This window comes from Stigmatopora argus, chromosome 8 (assembly GCF_051989625.1).
Source record: "Stigmatopora argus isolate UIUO_Sarg chromosome 8, RoL_Sarg_1.0, whole genome shotgun sequence".
Lineage (NCBI taxonomy): Eukaryota > Metazoa > Chordata > Actinopteri > Syngnathiformes > Syngnathidae > Stigmatopora > Stigmatopora argus.
The window spans coordinates 12,329,859-12,350,367 of NC_135394.1; the positions used below are offsets into that span (position 1 = coordinate 12,329,859).

General features: G+C 38.6%; 2 protein-coding genes across 2 annotated transcripts in view; one reads left to right on the forward strand and one right to left on the reverse strand.

The window, feature by feature from the left end:
- Positions 1 to 327: 327 nt before the first annotated feature.
- tm6sf2b (transmembrane 6 superfamily member 2b) lies at positions 328 to 9,453 on the forward strand. Its single transcript, XM_077606631.1, has 11 exons — positions 328 to 386; positions 512 to 658; positions 3,323 to 3,426; positions 6,154 to 6,251; positions 6,356 to 6,459; positions 6,669 to 6,751; positions 6,851 to 6,975; positions 7,046 to 7,147; positions 7,717 to 7,809; positions 8,960 to 9,079; positions 9,167 to 9,453. Exons 2-11 carry the CDS (start codon positions 579 to 581, stop codon positions 9,401 to 9,403), a joined length of 1,146 nt encoding a protein of 381 aa, XP_077462757.1. The 5' UTR covers positions 328 to 386; positions 512 to 578; the 3' UTR covers positions 9,404 to 9,453.
- Positions 5,135 to 20,509, reverse strand: part of ncanb (neurocan b) — a 145,203-nt gene continuing 129,828 nt past the window's right edge. The window contains exons 20-22 of the transcript XR_013301238.1: positions 7,040 to 7,144; positions 6,647 to 6,961; positions 5,135 to 6,485 (exon numbers count right to left, since the gene is read on the reverse strand). The gene's annotated coding sequence lies outside the window, so the exon portion shown is untranslated. The remainder of the gene's footprint in view (positions 6,486 to 6,646; positions 6,962 to 7,039; positions 7,145 to 20,509) is intronic.

Below are 20,509 nucleotides of genomic sequence, written 5' to 3' on the forward strand. Positions count from 1 at the left end.
TTATGTAACTATCCATAAATATAACTCAACACAAGAACCATTAGTAGACAAAAAAACATAAAAACAAGACCAAATTCGCAATTTGAAGTTACAATGACAAGAATTTAACCCATTATTATACATTACTATCACTATATAACTCAAGACACATTGACTTTCACATAAAAAAACCAATGAAAAGTTAAATTACTTTAAGATTGACTCCAACTTTGGGACAACTCCAGTATATGGTTGACATTTTATGCTGATACGATTTATGCAAATCTCTGACCTGATAAAATTTGCACAAGTTTTTTTTCCCCCCAAAGCCTCTTTGTCTTTTTTTCCCTGCATAAAGGCCAAACCAGCCTGAAGTTTCATTAATCCTCACCAAGTGCAGCAGCGCGGTAAGCGCCTACACGGCTTAACTCATTTTAGTATTCTCCATTGTGTTCCTCCTATAAATACACACAAATGGCTCACAATTGCTGTCAAATTGGTCCATTTTTTTGTTTCTATCGACCTTCCACAGCGTATTTCCTCACCGCCGCCCGTTCCGCCGAGGACACGAGGCCGCGTGGCTTTTTGAACCCGAGGCTATGGAAACCTTTGTGTTTTTCTTTTCTTTTTCTGCCCTCGGCGTTCTCTACTGGATGAACACTTTTCCTGCGCTTCAAGAGTAAGTTGTGACCTTTATTGATTTCCTACACATTTTTTTGCCCCCTCACAAATGTTGAACAATAATCACCAAAGGTTACGGAATGTTCTTGCGGGTATTAACACTAGGAACCTTCAAGGACAAAAGCTAACGGGATACAATTGAGAGCTTATTTCTCAAAACTCAATTATAAATTTGCCACAAAGTGTGCGTGTATTAAAAGTGAAAGCTTTAACGTGCAAGGTTAAAAAGTGCAAAACTAGAATTCAATAAATGTACAATAAAGACCAACTGCATTGCTGAAACGGTATAATTCTACTAAAAATTGCTCGTATAAATACATTTAGTACACAATACGACAAATATTCCAAAGCTTTTATAACCAATACTATCCAAAAAGGTAATACTTGTTGTTTTCCACCCAAAGTTAAAATACAGCAATGTGGAACCTTTTTATATTCGTAAAACTGTCTCAACATATGGCAGACATTTTTAAAAATTTAATCTATGTTAACATATTTTTGCCTAAAACATTCAAAAGTATATTAAACGGTAAAATATACTGTACAATTGAAACACAATTAGACAGTGGTGCTTCATTCTACCACTAGTAGGGGGTATCACACCACACTTTATAAAATTACAGTAGAGTAATAATTTAGTATAGTATAGTATAGTATATTAAAGTACACACTATCCCCTTTTTTGCTCTGCTTTTTAAAAAAATCTCATTTCAGCTACTTTAAAAAGGTGATTAGTTTTACTTTGTTTATTTTTGTTGGTTTTATTATAATTTATGAACATCAATTCTAAGCATTAAAATGCCAATGACTTGAGAGACTTTTATTTAATCTAAACAATACATTAGGGAACCTTTACACATACAGATCACTTGGTTAAATGTCATTGCCTTTACATTCCATAAAGGGTTTAAGATTGAGTTAAGAGCCAATTAATTCAGGTCAAATTAAAATCCACCCTGGGAATCAGATTACAGACATTCCATTATGTGATATGCAGTTAGAGTGCAGTACATACGACTTTGTGAAAGAATGCTTCATCTCCACTAGATTAAAAATTAAGATCAGCCGTTTTACAATAGCGGTGGGCAAAAGTTCAGCTACATAACATTTACATCGGCAGTGATTATGTATAGCACAGGTGTCAAAGTGGTGGCCCGGGGGCCAAATCTGGCCCGCCGCATCATTTTGTGCGGCCCGAGAAAGTAAATCATGAGTGCTGACTTTCTGTTTTAGGATCAAATTAAAATGAAGAGTATAGATGTATTTTAAATTTCCTGATTTTTTCCCTTTTAAATCATTTTTAATCATTTTTTTCTGTTTTTAGTTCAAAAATCATTTTGTAAAATCTAAAAATATATTTAAAAAAGCTAAAATAAAACATTGTTTTAGATCTATAAAAAACTGAATATTCAGGGATTTTAATCCAGTTCTTTTAATCCATTTATTAAAAAAAAATCTAAATATTATATCTAAAATGGTCCGGCCCACATAAAATCGAGTTGACGTTAATGCGGCCCGCGAACCAACCCGAGTCTGACACCCTTGATGTACAGCATTTACACGTTTTCAAAAACCTGATTTTATATTTGGTTGGCGGCTGTATGCAAATATATTTTAGTTTTCAGTATTGACAGCCATACTGTATGCTTCCATACTTTGGGTAGTGAATAAAAACTGAATTCTGATAACCTTTTGGAGATTTGCACTCTTTCCATTATGCATTATGGACATTAAGGTTCCTGTTCCTCACCACATTTGAAATGTTGCACTGGCACTGACACAGTTAGCCTTACTTCTCCCCGCTCCCCAGTTGATTGATTAAGGCCTTTATAAATCAAAAGTGTGCTTTAACAAGCAGCACACACACAGTCATCCTGTTCCATAACAGCGTGCAGGCTTCAAAGAATGAATGTTGCAGAATTTAACGAGGTAGTGAAGCCGTGGTGGATGTGAGTGTGCGACAAGGGTCATCTCTCTGTCTCTTTCGCTTGCTTTTATGACGCTAGAACGCATATATAATGAAAAACTCAAGACATTTCTCTTCAGCTATGTCCTTTTTTCAATAACATTCCAAAACTCAGTCACTCGATATTGCTGCTTTAGCCAAAAATAGTCATTTATTTATAATGTTAGTAGTAATATTAATAACCCGAAGCTTATAACGGCAAAAACAACGAGTTAAAAAAATAGTGTTTTCACTTTTTATAGCTCATTTTGTAGTTTGAATTGGGAAGGATCTTAAAATTATTAATTTCCCCAACTGTTTATCATCACTAGGGTCGCGTGGGGTGCTGGAGCCTATCCCAGTCAACAATGGGCACTAGGCGGGGGACAACACCCTGAATTGGTGGCCAGCCAATGGCAGGGCAGTATCTAGAAATTAGTCAAATTTGATGAAAACGCGAAACATCGTCATCTTGAAAATATGTTCTATTGTTAAAAAGAACAGCTTTTATTCCATTGTATATGTTCTTTGTTTTAGGTTAAATAAAATGGATAATGTAAAATATCTACATATGATATGAAATCAAACGTAGGCTCTCGAATTGAATTGCATCATGGCAGATTTTGTAATATAGGGATATATCGTATTGCTGTTCAAGGAATTTATATTGTATTTCTATTGTCATAATATTTGAGCTTTATACCACTGTTTTTACAGGCCATATGTGATACTGGGGATCGGCATTGCCGTACTGGTTCTGGTGTTTGTCATCTACCTGCTTATGACTCGCCGCAACCCACCCAAAGATGCTTTGTTCTTTGGTAATTTTTTCACTTGATTATTACACTCACATTATTTCTTGCTGAACTAGCAGATGTGTCGGACTGTAAAAGTTAATTAAACTGGCGGCCAAGCTCCAATTCCTGTTGAAAAAAAACGTTCTCAACTTTGTGTGAAAGCAACAAATTGCATTCTGTGTGATTTCACCTGATACACCGAAAGCAGCTTACGCTCGTCTGGCTTCAGCAGCTTAGCGTGACTGTTCTGTGACACCAGTGAACCAAACTGGATTTCACGACCCACACACATAATAACAAACATTAGCAAGTGCAACAATACTGACTAAAATAATGAGTGCAATTAAATCCATTCATTCATTTTCAATTGATTGCCATTTTCAGCTGATTTATAGTAATTATGTACTTGATAGGACACCAAATTACCATTCACACTCATGTTTACACTTATAAACAGTTTAGACCAGGGGTGTCAGACTCGGGTTGGTTCGTGATATTAGATATAATATTTAGATTTTTTTTATAAATGGATTAAAAGAACTGGATTAAAATCCTTGAATACTCAGTTTTTATAGATCTAAAAAAATGCTTTTATTTTAGTTTTTTTAAATATATTTTTAGATTTTACAAAATGATTTTTGAACTAAAAACACAGAAAAAAATGATTAAAAATTTACAATTATTGATATAAAAGGGGGAAAATCAGGAAATTTAATATACATCTATACTCTTCATTTTAATTTGATCCTAAAACAAAAAGTCGGCACTCATGATTTACTTTCCCGGGCCACACAAAATTATGCGGCGGGCCAGATTTGGCCCCCGGGCCGCCACTTTGACACATGTGGTTTAGACCGAGGCAAACTTTTGATCTAAAGGGCAATGTTTAGATTTTTTTTTTAATGGATGGATTAGGTTGCATGCATCAAGATTTTATAATGTGGAGAAGGAAGCCTAATAAAGGCGACTAATATTAAAACCTAAAAACCATAAATTGGGGATTCACCTTGAGGACTCATGGATTTTTAGTAATGAAAACACTGACAAAACAGCGGGCGGGAAAGGTGAGACAAGTTCTCTTTGGCGATAGGGATCCATAATCCCCGTATCATAGCTGTCTGATTTCCAGAGATAAACTGGTTTGCCATGAGGATTACAGGGGTGCTTGTACACCAGGGTGATGATATGTGTGTTTTTGGCCTTACCAGTGTAACTTGCGTGCGGCCCCAGATCATGTTTTCTATCAGTATTGTTTTGCCTGGAGCCGAGGTCATAATGCAAGAAGTTAGAATAACAATCAGTCTAATAGATGAGAACCAGATACCCTTTTATTTAAACAGACTGATCCTTAAATATTGGGATATCAACAACATTCTGTTTTCCCTTGAAAATTCATTGAGATATTTCTTAATGCGTCCGAGTTCTGAAATATCAGCCTTTTTTTATTAGCCTTCCCGTGTAATGTTTGGATGATCTGCCCGTGCTTACGTGGGTTTTATCTGGGTACTCCACTTCTCTTCCACATCCACAAAACTACATTCCGTACTATATAAATTCTGTAATATCTACATACGTATTTTCACGACTATAAGGCGCACCGCATTATAAGGCGCACCTTCAATGAATGACATTTTTATTTTTTTCCCATATATAAAGCACACTGGATTATAAGGCGCCCTGTCTATTTTAGAGAAAATTTAAGACTTTTAAGTGCGCCTTATAGTCGTGAAACTACGGTATTTACTTAATCATTTAATTTTTTGATCGCTGGCCTTTTAATGAATTGTAGTAGAAGTAGTATTGTCATAATATTGAAAAACATGCCAAGTTAAACCACCTTAAAGGGCAAGTGACCGTTTTTTAGTCATCCAAATCTCAGCCTCAAAAACCTGCCATCCCAACTGGCTGTGAAAGCTCATCTTTCCGTGCCATTGACGGCATTAGACGTCCAATTCATTCGGACCAGCACCTGTCAATGCCAGCTAGTGCGTTTATTGAGTAGCCTATGAAGGGTTAAACGTGTTTACATTCAGAGAGCAGTAAGCAAAGCTTCCTCTTCAGTCTCATATTGAGCACGATTAAAAAAAAGGTCATTAAATAATCTTTTATGAACAGACTCTTTTCTGGAGTAAGGGCCAACCATCGGTTTTTATCCCATGGCGTAGAATAGGCGTAATGCCTCTACGAATAAAAGCAATTTCCTAATCTGTCACAACATGACAAATGGTTTGCACTTTCTCCACTTTACAATGCTTTAAACAAAAAGTGTGCACCATTACTCGTGAATGAGCGAGGGACAAATCAGAAATGACTGGAAATTGATAAATATAAATACGTGCCATTCTCAGAAAGTTACAGTACAGACACCTATTTTTGTACGTAGTAGCTTGTCTATTTTTCTTTTGCTACAATTGACGTTGCCTATCTATAGATAAGATAACGGACAAACAAAATAAACATTGGCATGGATGACTCATTCATTTATTTTTTTGCCAAACTAAAAAAAGGAGAGAAAAATATAGTCTAGGCGAGGAGTAGTTATTTCTAACCTTTTTCAATAGAAAGACAAGTCAACACAAAGCGTTACCAATGTGTGAATAGGAATAAAACCAAAAAGATGAAGGAGGTGTGCAAGAGAAATTGCCAGAAGAATAACAACGCATCCTTGGAGAAACTAAAAGCATAAATACAAACAACTCGGAGACACTTTATCATATTTCTACTTTTCATATGATTTGTGTCCTTTTGTAGTTTTTGCAGAATTTTCCTTCACATGTGTTATCGATCTGACTAGTGCCTTGGAATACGATGGCGTCATCTCTGGATTTATGGAATTTTATCGTAAGACAGTAGGTGGCATAATAAAAAAATAATAACAAAAAAACCCAATTACAAATCAGTGTACGTATAATGAAAACATTTGAGAATGTATGCGTGCTTCTGTGTTTTCCAGGGCGAGCCTTACCTTGGAACAGCCTACGCCATTATGATGTGTTACTGGGATGGAATAGCTCATTTTATCATGTACCTTATCATGATCAGCAGAATAATGGACAGGTGGGAGTGCGTCATTCCTGAAATATCTGTGAAAAAACAATTGGAGTTTTGCACAGTACATTACATTTTACTTCAGCAAAAGTGTTCACCATTTTCTACCTTGAGATATGACTTGTTTACACTTAGAGCACGCACTTATGTATTTTTTATTTATTTATTTTTTATATTCTGCTGCGAGTGGCCTCACCTATCTGCGTGCGCTCTCTCAGTAAAGGGTATCGCACGCTGGGTCTGTTCTGGGCCGGCTCCCTGTGCGCCAACATGAGTGTGTTCATCACCGGAATTGTGGCAGGTAACCATCATGCAATGCACGCTCCCTAAATGACACATCATGGTCAGGCTGGACATCCACCAATCTTGTGCCGTCAACATTTTTGTTATCTCCTTGAAGGGAAATACGGCGCCGAGATCCGTCCGGCCTTCTGGCTCAACTTCCTTTTCCTGTTGGTGCCCGCATGGGGAGCCGTCACGTTGTTTGGTCGACCCAAGGACAGGCCCCTGACTGGGGGATATAATGTGAGTGAGGTGAAGTGACAGTTGCTGAGAAACCTGTAGCGATGTGGTTCTGTTGTCTAACGACCTGCAGGCTCAGCACGCTCAGAGTATGAAGCTCATCTGGCGCCCCTTGGATCTCATACTGGTGCTTCTTCTGATGGCCGCTATGGCCTTCACGGTCCTACGAGGCCTGGTAAGGGGTGGCAAATTTACTAACATTAAATAAAGTACAGATGTGCGTTAAAAAATGACTGCAGTGTAGAAAAAGTTCCTCAAATTAAAACAGAAAAGGTCATCAAAAATAGACTAAAGTGGAAATACTTGTTCTCAAATGTAGGGGATACATGTTAAAAAAAGTGATTAAAATAAATACCAAGGCAGTACAGAAAAAAAATCTACTGAGGTTTAGTCACGAAACTTTCATAATTCTGGAATATATTTTATTCCACTTATGGAGTTCAGAATTGTGGATAAATGGGGTCCTACCTACTAGCTTAGTATTTCCCCCCTCTTTTTAGTGCTTCACCTTTAACACCATGACTTTCATAATTCTGGAATATATTTTATTCCACTTATGCAGTTCAGATTTGAGGATAAATAGGATAAATTGGGTCCTACCTACTATCTTAGTATTTCCCCCCCTCTTTTTAGTGCTTCACCTTTAACACCATGCCCACTAAATTAAAATTGTGTAATCTTTCCAAAAAATATGAAGTATTTTTTTTAAACAGTGGTTTGTATTGTTTTCCCCTTCCACTCTAGGTGGCTCTAAATTCCCCACTTGGCGCATGTTCCTTCTACATGAAACACTATGAACCCTACCTGCAGGACCCGGTGGGCTATCCAAGGATAATGGTGGGTCCTATTCATCTACCTGACATGATTTTCTTCCAAGCGAACATATACTTCCACAATCCAAAACCATTTATGTAAGGAACACCATCCTCTGTTTACCACATAACAACAACACAATGTAGCTATAAAAGTGCTCTTGTATATAACGTACTTCTTCATACTCTTATCTCTTTTCTGCCCCATTGATTAAAGAAACCATTTAATCATTAAGGATAAAATCTGTGCATTTGTCCATGTACTGTGTCTGTGCTTTGTTTCACATAGATAAGCGATATACTTGTGTGACCCTCTCTCTTTTTATGCCCCCCCAGTGATCCAGCACGCAAATGCCGTGTGTGTGTGTAGTATGTGTCAAAAGGTTATACAAATAGGTTGTCCACACACAATGGCAAATCATTGATCAGATGCTTGCTTGGCATGCATGGCTAAGCACCTGATAAGTCAAGACCTCATCCAAAACATATGCTTAATTTTTTGCAATAGTATCTCAATTTAAAGGCTGACTTCCAAGTTTTTGAAGTGATTTGTCCTGAGTGTGAGAGATTAAAGAGACTGGGAACAAATTTCACAGATGTTCGCTTTAAAATGAAATTTAAAACAAGGTGTTTGAATATGTTTTATCAAACTGCATAACTTTGCATTTAATTATGCTAGTCTAAAGCTAACAGATAATAAATCACACGGAGAGGCTAAAAAATAGCATTAATAGTGGCAGTTATATAAATTTGAACAGCTTATATGAGCGCCAAAACAGTAGTACCATACAGACATGAATACAACCTTAATTGTGGGCAAAAAAAAAAAGTATAAACCCCCAAAAAAGTATTTTTTGAAGAGAATAGTATTGGCAAACGTGAGAAAGTGGCTTTGGGCAAGTAAAACCTTTGCAATTTTACCAACCATTGTGAGTTTTGGATAAAATTCTCACGATTTTAGCAAAGCAGTCAGTCAAAAAAAATAAACAGCAGAGTTAAACAACTCATTGGATTGCATGTAAACAATAAAACATCTTTTACGTTTTCAATTACCACAAAGATCAATTTTTTTGTGTCAATTTTTTCCGAACTTAATCAGGACAGGTCCCATTTTATTTTAACATTTCCCCTTTTTTTAAACCCGTTTTTTTCTTCCTTTGCTATTGCTATTTTAGATGTTGCACTTCTTCTTTTACGGACTACCACTGCTAGCAGCCTTTGTCTACGGTCTCCTCAGGCCAGGTTGCACGTGGATGCCTGACTTGGCTCTTTTCTTTTCGGGCGCAATGATCCAGGTAGGACCACACACATGCACCCACCGTAAAGCCTCATCCCCCTGATGAGGTGAACTGAACCGTACCTTGTGCCGGTTTTCGCCACAGTGCCAATGGGCTCACGTCGGGGGATCCCTCCACCCTCACACCAAGGCCCCATTTCGCATCCCAAGTGATGTTTTATGGCCCGTGCTGGCAGTCAATTTGCTCTATGCCATCACTCCCCTCCTGGTGGTTTTTCGGGTGCGTGGCAACCCACATTTCTTTCTTAAGGTCTCCCCCTTTCCCGGGCAAACGGGCTTGCCAAACAGCGAGGAGAAGGATACCAAGTATAAACAAAAATAGTTGGAAACTGGAACAACTTGACATGAATGCTAAATAAATACTTATCTGTCAATATTTTTAATGACTTGACTTTTCCCTACACTTTCAGCAGTTATGTTTGCTAATGATATAATATGATAAATAGCCTAATTATCTTTAAATTGAATTATGTGTTATTTTTTTGTGCTCGAACATTATTTACTGCATAATAGGAAGTCTAAGAAATTTCCTTGAATGATTTGAGCGACCATCTTTCCACATGAAGATCTTTAAACTTTGTCCCTTTAAGGACATGACTAACATGATGCCGACATACTACAGAAATGTATCGATAAACATCATGCTACAGAAACCACAAAGCCTAACGGAAGGTGCATTAGTATCAAAATTAAAAAAGGACTGCAACTCCAATCGAGTAATTAGATTTCATCAAAATGATCAATAACCAACACCAGCCAAAGTCTGGGTATAAACATTCCATTTCCCCTTTTTGTGTTTTTTTCTCATCCAGTGAGTGTGTGTGCATGTGTGTTTGTGTATGTAATTAGATGCGTGTGGGCAAATTTCAACCTGTCCTCTCGATCCCTCTCCTCACCACGCTCTTTGTGTGGGTAGCTTACTTAATGATGTCATCATCGCCTTTTGAAAAATGCGTCAAACGCGCAATAATGGATCTCTAGATGTCTTTCTTTGTGCACAAAAACAAACACGGCTAATTGACTGGCAAGCTGAGAGTAAAAGCTGTGATTGTTTGACGTTGTTAGCACTGCAGATTATAAGTAGAGATTGGCTTGAAAAGGGGACGATTAGGAACAGAACCTGAAATCAGATCGACAGTGCTTTTGAGCAGGAGGATGCTGTACTTCAAGTTCCATACCTAACAGTTTAATTTTTTTTTTAAAGGATTGACTAAAGCTTTTTAAAAGATAAACATCTTAGACTTTCACATTAATACAGAGTGACACCGTAAAGGGAATTTATGAACAATCCAATATATATATATATATATATATATATATATATATATATATATATATATATATATATATACACACACGTATAAATATATATATATATATATATATACGTATAAATATATATATACATACACATACGTATACACATTTTAATACATACATACATATATATATATACATATATACATACATATATACATATATATACATATATATATACATACATATATACATATATATACACATGTATACACATATATACGTATGTATATATATACATATATATATGTATATATATGTATATAGATATATACATATATATACATACATATATACGTATATATACACACACATATATGTATATATATATATATATATATATATATATATATATATATATATATATATATATATATATATATATATATATATATATATATATATACATGCAGATGGAAATGATTAAAAAGGACCTCACTGAAAGGGATATTCAACAACGTAATTTAGTCTACCAGTGGTTTACGGTTCACTATTGGTTATTTGCATCAGGCCTCTCAACATGATTAACTTATCATTCACACTAGATGAAATTATCAGGGGAAGTAATTGCAGGACCCCCGGGCTCAGAATTGGCACAAACTTCATCCGCACATGAATTCTTCCATTGCCAATGACAATTATAAACATCAAATCCATTTCAATTGTAAAGGCTGGCATTGAGGGTTCACGTTTCACTGCCATTATGGCTATCGAATGATCGCTGTCGGCCATCCCAGTCAAAATGGATGGGACGTCTATCGACAGTAGCCAATGATTTAATCCATTATAGGGAGAGCCATTGCGCTAAGTGGACGTCTGTGCTTCTAGGTCACAAATAAACCACCGGACCCCCTAAATGATGCAGCATGCCTGTTTATTGACTGCTTGTTATTCGTTAACTGGGCTCTCCAAGGAGTTTGTCTTCGTGTTCAGCTGCTAATGTGCATGTAAACACTTCAGACCTCCAGGAGTGCAACCCTAGCGCCGTACGTTACAACGGCCTGTTAGCTAGCGAATCTTGTTGTTATGATTATTTTGACCCAGAGTCAAGTGATACATCAATTTGCATTAGGGGATTATATCCCTTGCCATCCGTCACAAAGTAAACACCAATGTCTAAGCGTGCGTGCGGCTGCACATCTCCACTCTACGCCGAGTATTGATTTGCATTTTCATGCACAATGGGGCCAAATATGATGTTTCTCGGGTCATTATTGATTGCGCATTACTTATTCCATACCTAATGGAGGAGGAAACTATGTCATAATCATTCTCATAAATGCAGAGAGAAATATTTTCACATGCATGGGTCTTGCGGGAATCGGCATTCAAATGCATGGAGATGATTTATTTTGCCAATTGGAGGAAGCACGTGAACATCACGTGATATCACTCATATTTAAAAGATCATTGACTTAAAAAAACAACAACATGCGTACTAAAAACAGCTGCAACAAAAAACATATACAAAATAGACAATAATGAAGAGAGAATTAAAATACAGCCACTATGTTGACTTAGTGTTTGCCAAAGATAGCAAATTATAGTGTAATAATTATGCTTAAATAGTACCACAATAAACAGCATGGCTACGTGGGGGTGTGATAGATCTGAAAAACAACTTCAGGAGCAGGTTAAGAAAGAGTGAGACCAATTTAAAGGAGATTCAGTTTATTACCAGACTGCAGAAATGGGGAGAGCTCGAACAGCGTGATGCTTTTATACTCACAAAAACTGATATAATCTTACAGGGTGTAATCGACACTTACAACCTCAGAACACACTAAATTGTTTAGGGGCAACATGGAAAATACAGTGATAAATAAATTTAACCAAGCAACCTCCAGTTTCCTGCCACATTCCAAAAACATGCATGGTAGCCAGATTGGACATTCTAAATTGCCCCTAGGTATGAGTGTGAGCAGGAGTGATTGTTTGTCTCCTTGTGCCCTGCGATTGGCTGGCCACCGATTCAGGGTGTCCGCCGCCTATGGCCCGGATTCAGCTGGGATAAGCTCCAGCACCCCCGTAAGAAAATGAGATGAGAACTTACTTCAAAATAGACAACAACCAAGCCATGACCGGACGTTTCGGCGAAAGACGTTTGGTCCCCGGACGTTTGGTCGACCGGACGTTTAATAGAACGGACGTTTGGTAGAACAAACGTTTGGTAGAACAGACGTTTGGTAGAACAAACGTTTGGTAGAACGGACGTTTGGTAGAACAAACGTTTGGTAGAACGGACGTTTGGTAGAACAAACGTTTGGTAGAACGGACGTTTGGTCGCCGGGTTCGCGTTCGCAGAGTTTACTGTTGATATTTTGATATTAGATATTTAGATATGAAACTCTCTCTCTCTCTCATGATTATAATTTTGAGAGCTGGTTTCAACAGTAACAGCCCGGCAACCAAACGTCCGTTCTAACAAACGTCCGTTCTAACAAACGTCCGGTCGACCAAACGTCCGGTCGACCAAACGTCCGGTCGACCAAACGTCCGGTCGACCAAACGTCCGGTCGACCAAACGTCCGGTCGACCAAACGTCCGGTCGACCAAACGTCCGGTCGACCAAACGTCCGGTCGACCAAACGTCCGGTCGACCAAACGTCCGGTCGACCAAACGTCCGGTCGACCAAACGTCCGGTCGACCAAACGTCCGGTCGACCAAACGTCCGGTCGACCAAACGTCCGGTCGACCAAACATCCGGTCGACCAAACGTCCGGGGACCAAACGTCCGGGGACCAAACGTCTTTCGACGAAACGTACGAGTACCCAACCAAGCATGGCGGGCCTACACGAAACACATGAAGCGATCTAGACAGCGTGATATCGACAATGAACCAACAAGGACTAAACTAGGAGCTTATAAATACACAGAGAGGGGTAACAAGACAAGATTCACTTGGTTGAGCAAGGCAGAATGGAAGCCGACTGATTACAACACACAAGGAGTGGGCAACAACAGGCGACATGAGTTTGTCATCAAGTATTAGACACAGTAAGGAACAAACCAAAATGACACCCAACCAAAATACAAAACAAGGGATGGAAACAAACTAGCCTGCAACCAAGCCAAAAGACATTTGCCGTCATCATTGATCATGAAGGGAAGGAATCAATATACAGTATACGATGACTGTTGTATTGTGGTTAAAGAAATAAATGAGGGCCATGTCACGTCTATGTTCCGTTATGTCGCAGACCTCAGGGACATTTGGATTTAGATCAAGATGTGTTTATTCTTCCCTGGGAGGCCTGCTGTCCCATCTGTGTGCTTTATTTATATGCAGGTTCTTTCATTTTCATTCCCACTGAGGTTCACTGCATGCCGCCCTCAGGATAGTCAGATCAAACGAATGTGAAATATGGGACACGGAAACGCATTTTTTTTCTCCCCGCTGTAAAAATGTATTGTTGTTTCCACTGCGTGTCTAACTTCTTAATGATGGATTCTGTTTGACCAGCAAGAAACCATATTAAGGTAAAGTGGGTCTTAAAACTGTTTATATAAAGGGGTTCTGTCACCTAATAGGTTAGGGAAAGGCTGGTCTATTACAAAGAGGAAAAAAACATTTTTAAATGGTTGAGAAAATATAAATTGGTTTCACTTTTGAAGATGCTAAGGTAAGGGGTCTAAAACCGGGAGCCGGTGGGCCAACTGAGGCAAGAGGAGCAGTATGATCCATTTGAATTCTTAGTTTAGTGATAGTTGACTCCTATGCCGGGTCTTTTTTTCAAGATTAGATTGGAGAATAATTTATTTTATTCTCTGTTGCGCATTTTTTTTTAAAAACAGAATATCTACGCTTTAGTTTTCAAGCGATCTACATTTTTCATATTTTTAAAATAATGGTACTGAATACAGTTTTCTCGTATATTTCTACCAGGTTAACTTCAATTTACAGTTTGCAACTTATGCCAGGTTGATTTGCAAAAAAAATAAAAACAAAAACTCAAAATTAAACCTCCAGTTTACCGAAAAAAAGTCAGATTTGGATTCAACATCCCAAAATCACATAAAAACAAGTATTCACATCAATTCAACATTTTCTTTTTGCTGGACAGTCTTAGTTTTCTTTAGCAAAGTTGAAACGGTTCCATGATCGGATAGTCTACAACGAAAGAAATCCTTCAAAAGCGTACTAAAATGGACGTTGTTTTGAGTCTATCCAATGTAAGTAGGAGGAATGCTGAGAAGAGCAGGGGGGGGCCAAACTTGTTGGTGTGATTACAGATGTGTCTGGGTTACAATATTGAAAAAAGCAATTCTTCCATGAAAGAAATCCTTAAGGACCATGCAAAAAAGTCCAATGTTTAACTTTGGTGTGGAGGATCCATGGGAGATCGAGTGCTCCAACCCTATTCTTTGTTGAAAATCCATGTTAGGGAAAGAATGGACTAGAATAACAGAAATAATTGAAAAGCATGACAAATTGGCTCCATTTGGACTTTGGTGTGGTGACGTTGGGGAGAATTGCCGGGAAGAAGTCCAGCAACCCTGCTGTGAGATAAAAAGAAAAAGCCGCTGTCTTGTCTATGAACTAATTCTATGTAATGCAGACTACGTAATCAGACACGAAGCTCTCTCCTTGAAAATCAATCCAGCGGGAGCTTCTTGAAAGTGTTCAAAGCACTGACGTGCCGTGAGGTTTGTGCTTGCTGAGGCACTGATGGATTTAAACATTTATGAGCAAAAATGAATGCAACTCTGGCCTTTGAATTAGCAAACTGGTATTAGGAAGCGGCAAAATTGCTTTTTCTCATCTGATATTTGGAGAAAATATGAAATCATCTTTGCTGGCCTCCCAGCATTAATTATAGTTTATTTTGATTTGTAGTGCACTTTTAAATTTTGGATCATAATTTTACGTGTGCGGTCGATTGGTCGCCGGTCTTTTGGTCTCCTGGACCGCGACAACGGGCGACCAAAAGACCGGCGACCAAAAGACCGACGACCAGAAGACTGGCGACAAAACAAGGTAAAACAACACGGTCTACGCATCAATAAAAGCCAACAATGGCCATAAGCAGTTTCACTGAGCCGACGTGTGAGTGTATAAGACTTTGTATGTACATGCGTTGTCCCTTTAAGAAGCTACGTCAGTCAGGGTCTTAACAAGTTCTCCAACAAAAAACACTAAAAGTTCGGGAAATTTGAAGCTTTTCTTTAGCCTAATAATTACTAGGGCATTAAGTATGACTAAATAGTCATTCGCAGTTTGTATTTAGGGAATTTGAGCAACGATTTAAATGGAAATTATCAATAACCTTCCGGGCGACCAAAAGACCGGCGACCAATCGACCGTGTATCAAATTTTAGAAGACGTTTGTTTTGCTTACACGATCTTCACGTGCTTTACAGGTTTTCCATATAGGACATTTTAGCATTTGTTGCCAAGAGGGGGAAAAAACCTTTCCTGGAATGAACGAAAACTTCAATCGATTCTCTGAATCTTCCCCAGTGTATTCATTATTGCGTGATGGCGTGAAGTGGCCAGGAAGGTCAGCTCAGCTGGAAGGTATTTACTGAACGTGCTCAGGGTTCGAGGGGGCGGCGGTGCCCATACGAGACAATACGCTGCCTTCGTAATAGCCTGCAGTCTCATAAACAAGCATAAAAAATCAATAGGAGTGCAGAAGACATGAATTTTTTACTCCTTATTTGGCTTTCCTTTTAAGAAGATGCTGCCTTGTGGTTTCCATAAAATTGCAAATTTGGCATCTGAACAAATTCACACATGTAGTAGATAACCAGTGCGGATCCCTGTGGAAGATTCTTTATGTAAAACATGGGTTGTTTTTAGGGAAAATATGAATACTAAACCTGACTTGCAGATAATAAGCTCGGATCCATGCAGTGAATTTAGGATCAATCTTTTTTTTTTCAAATCCCACAACGTAAAGTATCAAAGCAGCAACTGTAATCTTAGTGTTCTCACGTCCGCCAAGCAAAACAAAGAAAACAAAAGGCCTATCACAACTAAAGATGGACAAGATAAAACATTCGTGCTACGGCGATGCTAGCGTGCAAGGTCAGAAGGCGGATCAAGCCACGATCCGGGATAAAAACAGTGAAAATCCAAGAATACATCAAGAAAATGGCCTCAACTGGTGAACTGCTAAGTTAATGCCTCAGGCGGCAGAAACCCAAAGAGAGTGCAAGGGAAAGGGAGCAGCCAACATGCCGAGACAACACCATGTGTTTCGCTGTCAAACTGAAGAATTGGATGACATAGAGCCAGTGCAGAGGCACTAATCATGGCAGCACAGGAACAGACATGAAGTAAAAGTGCAATAGGAGAGCCAGTGTTTATGGTATATTACCAAAGTAGCTCAAATGTGTGCAAACTGTGTAAAAATGCCCCTGAGACAATCCAGTTTACAGTGGTGGTGCGTAAGATGCTAGCCAGGTCAGTATAGAAGCACAACCAGAAACATCTATTTCCAGGACAGAATATAAATACCTGAATTCCAATGGGGTATGGTACATAGCTGTCAACCTCGGCCAATTGCTCCCCTTATTATGATTGCAATTCTCCTCATTAAGCGATAAAAAAACGTACAAATGCAACGGGGCACATATTTACTCACTTAGGGCACACTTGAAAATTTGGGTGCCCAATCAGTATGCACTAAATTCAGGAATCTGTAGATTTCACTGTATGACGCTGACAGCTTGACTGTCTAGGTACATTGCTTGCTGACGCACTATATTTATATAGTGAAAAGGCAGACAGGTGAAAGGGGAATGCGCGTGCGCATATTATGCTTGAAGCATGACAATATTAGCAGTCAACGATGACGTTTTTGCCTCCTAACAGCGACCGAGACGATCTGGATTAGACCTGAAATGGGTAAAACGAGATCGGCTTTACAAAAAGTTTGGAAAAAAATCCTGTACAAAAGTTGTTATATGGCATACACAATTTAAAATGACCAAAAAAAACATATAAAATACAGAAAAAAGTTGACAGGAATGATGGTATCAAGGAAGGCAACATAGAACAGCAAGGCCACGACTTGTCACTTCCATAACTTAAGCTAATCATCTGGACAAAAGGTAGGTAAAGAAGGCAGAGATCATATTTCAGGTGTGGCAATAGCAGCAAGGAAGCAACCCAAAAAGGTTTAAAAGTACCAAGGGTTGACAGAACTGCTGGAACAGATATGAAAGTCAGAGGGCTTTTCCCCCCTCATTCGATTATAAAATGAATATATTTAATAATGTTGTCAGAGAACTTCTCGAGGTGACATTTCCCAAAGTTGCAGCTGATGTCCGATGCGTACGAGGTGAAGAGAAAACGGGAGTGCATTGTCCCCTGCGGTGCCTTCTTCATGCAAGTAAACATTTTGCAACAAAGCAGATGGTTCGCTAATTGCAACAACAACAAAAAAAACGCTCACACTATTGAGTTACCCCATAAACCTTTTCGGTTTCATGCTGGTATGCCATCCTACAGCAACCTGTGACAGCGCTGATTCACTGGGAAAGGAACTCGCAATGACCCCGTCATCTAAGTTGGAGTTTTTTTGTGATTTGTCTTGACTGAGTGAATGTGGATTCCCTGCCACTAAATTAGTCAGCAAAATCCTTCTTGGTGCTCTATTCCCTGCATAATTTAAAGAGTCCTTCCCCACTTCATTGCTCAAGTCATTTGAATGTTTTTTTGGGGGGCAAATGAAAATTGCTGACTTAATGTCCAACTTCTGTCAGAGTGGAGTATTTTTAACTCACAGCCCAGACTTTCTTTGACGTTCCAAATCTTGAACAAAGCGACCTTATATGAACTAATGCAATTTCGTACCTGCATCTAATTTATGTGCTAAACAAAACAGCACCGTCGAAGGCATGTAGAAAATGACAAAGGGAGCATTAAAAAACTAACTGAATGGAAAAGGTGTACTAAAAGCACCTAAGGCTCAAAAGTACCTGGAGGCATTCACGCTCATGTGCACATCTTTGGACGTGAACAAAGTTGAAAACGTTATGAAGCAGTCAGCCGTGCGCGTTGGCCACACTTGCTTGAGGCGTCACCAATGGCTGTGCCAAACTGCTTCACCGTAGGCCGGTCATTAAAAACAAAAAAAACTAAACAAAAAATAGTCCACAGAACGTCCAGCTGTCTAGTACTAAAGATAAACACTATACTTTTTAAATGCTACTGTGAAACCCCTATAGTAAATAGGGTAAATGTGTAAATATCTTATCTTTTTAGCAAACAACGGACAATAAATTGCACCTAAGTGTATACAGTAATCCCTCAAATATCGTGGACAATGGACCCTTGGCCACAAGAAGACAAAGGACTTGGACTAAAATTCACATTTACCTGTTTTTTGGATTTGTATCAAGCAGAGAGGAACTATTTTCACTGTGTGTACAGTATTTAAAGTAGTTACATTTTTCAGTATATACATTATATTTAGATATTAATACATTACAGCACATGTATCAAACCGATTCCGCCGAGGGCCGCAGTGGGTCCTGGTCTTTGTTCCAACCGATCGAGTGCCGACATTTTAACCAATCAGGTGTCTTCTAAAATAAGTAGCACCTGACTTTAATTAACTGATTACACTTGCAAAAGGTATCCTCTTGTTGAGTTGGAATGAAAACCTGCACCCACTGCAGCCCTTTGAGGACTGGTTTGACACCCCTGCATTACAGTCTTACAGTCAATATTTGATAAATGTATACTTTGATAATGTACTTGTATTTTTGTATAGGCGCAAAAACATGTATTGTGGTAGTTATAATGGGGGTGATCCTACTTTGTGGTTTTTCGTTTATCGCGGCCATCTCTAGTCTATATTAACCACGATATTTGAGGGATTACTGTATGTGTCATAATGAAGTTTGTTCCATTTTTGGGAGGGTAAGAACAAACATATATCTTAAAGTATCAATACTAAAATGGAAAACAACGGGCTGAACAGGCATCTGAAAACATATGTTTTTCAAATAAATATAGCCCCCAAAAAACAACAAACTATCAGGCTGCTGTTTGTCTGAGGAAATAAAAAACGCGAGTCGCACTTGGGTATTAGTCGCAAGCCCAGCCAAACTATGAAATAAAATACGTTAATTACCTATATGTGCCACGAGGGTCTATTCTGCAGGTCCATTTGGTTTAATCTTTATTGTCGTGACAACAACACAGATAAAAGAGCAGTGCCCCACATCAAGCATGTACATAGTTACACGCCCATGTTTCTATAAATAACTATTCAGTCATTGAATTATTCAACATATACAAACTGCCCATGAGGCTCATCCATATTAGCTGACATACTCGCCTACATTATTGCAATATTACATATGTATAGGTCAAAAATCCAAATTCCTGTCAGGAATTTGATGTGGCCATTTTACCATACATCTGAAACGTCAACCAAACCATCCGAGAAGAATAAAAGTCTCTGCATAAATGTGAAAATCCAATCCACTGATAGTGTGTGTGATCCAACCATTACCGCCACGGAGCAAACAAACAGATGCCGTATCCACACAACATTATAGTTGGCAGGAAATAGCTTAGGAAATTACCCCGTCTCCCATGATTCCGTCTGATGTCTTGCGTAATTGGCCCGGGAATTCAGCTGGTGACACATTTTATGCATGCAAAGCAGGTGGTTTGAGAAAAGCACTAATTGGCTAAATTGCAAGCCCCATGCGGGGGTCCAAGGACGTTTGGAGAAGAAAGTTGTTGCTTGTTGTGTCTGACTCTTTGAGGTCGGTGTCTGCCGGCCCCGTTCAAGCGATCCCAGATTGGATCAGAAGAGAATAAAGAAGAGGTTAATGAAACTTGACGCATTTGTGTTTGTAAGAGAGGAGGTGAACAAGTGCAAGAAATACACAATCACTGGAGTGAAAAGCAACAAAAGTGTTAGAGGATCAACAAAGAACGGATAATGGCGTGGAGAAAGAGAGTATACAAGGGTGAGGATAGAACCAAGATTTAGAAGTGAAGTCTTTCCACATTGTATTTATGGCCTCATTCTCATACCTGGTTGACTATCAGTTTTTTGGTTACTACAATGTGCCTTTACCGGTACTCGGACGTTTCGTCGAAAGACGTTTGGTCCCCGGACGTTTGGTCGACCGGACGT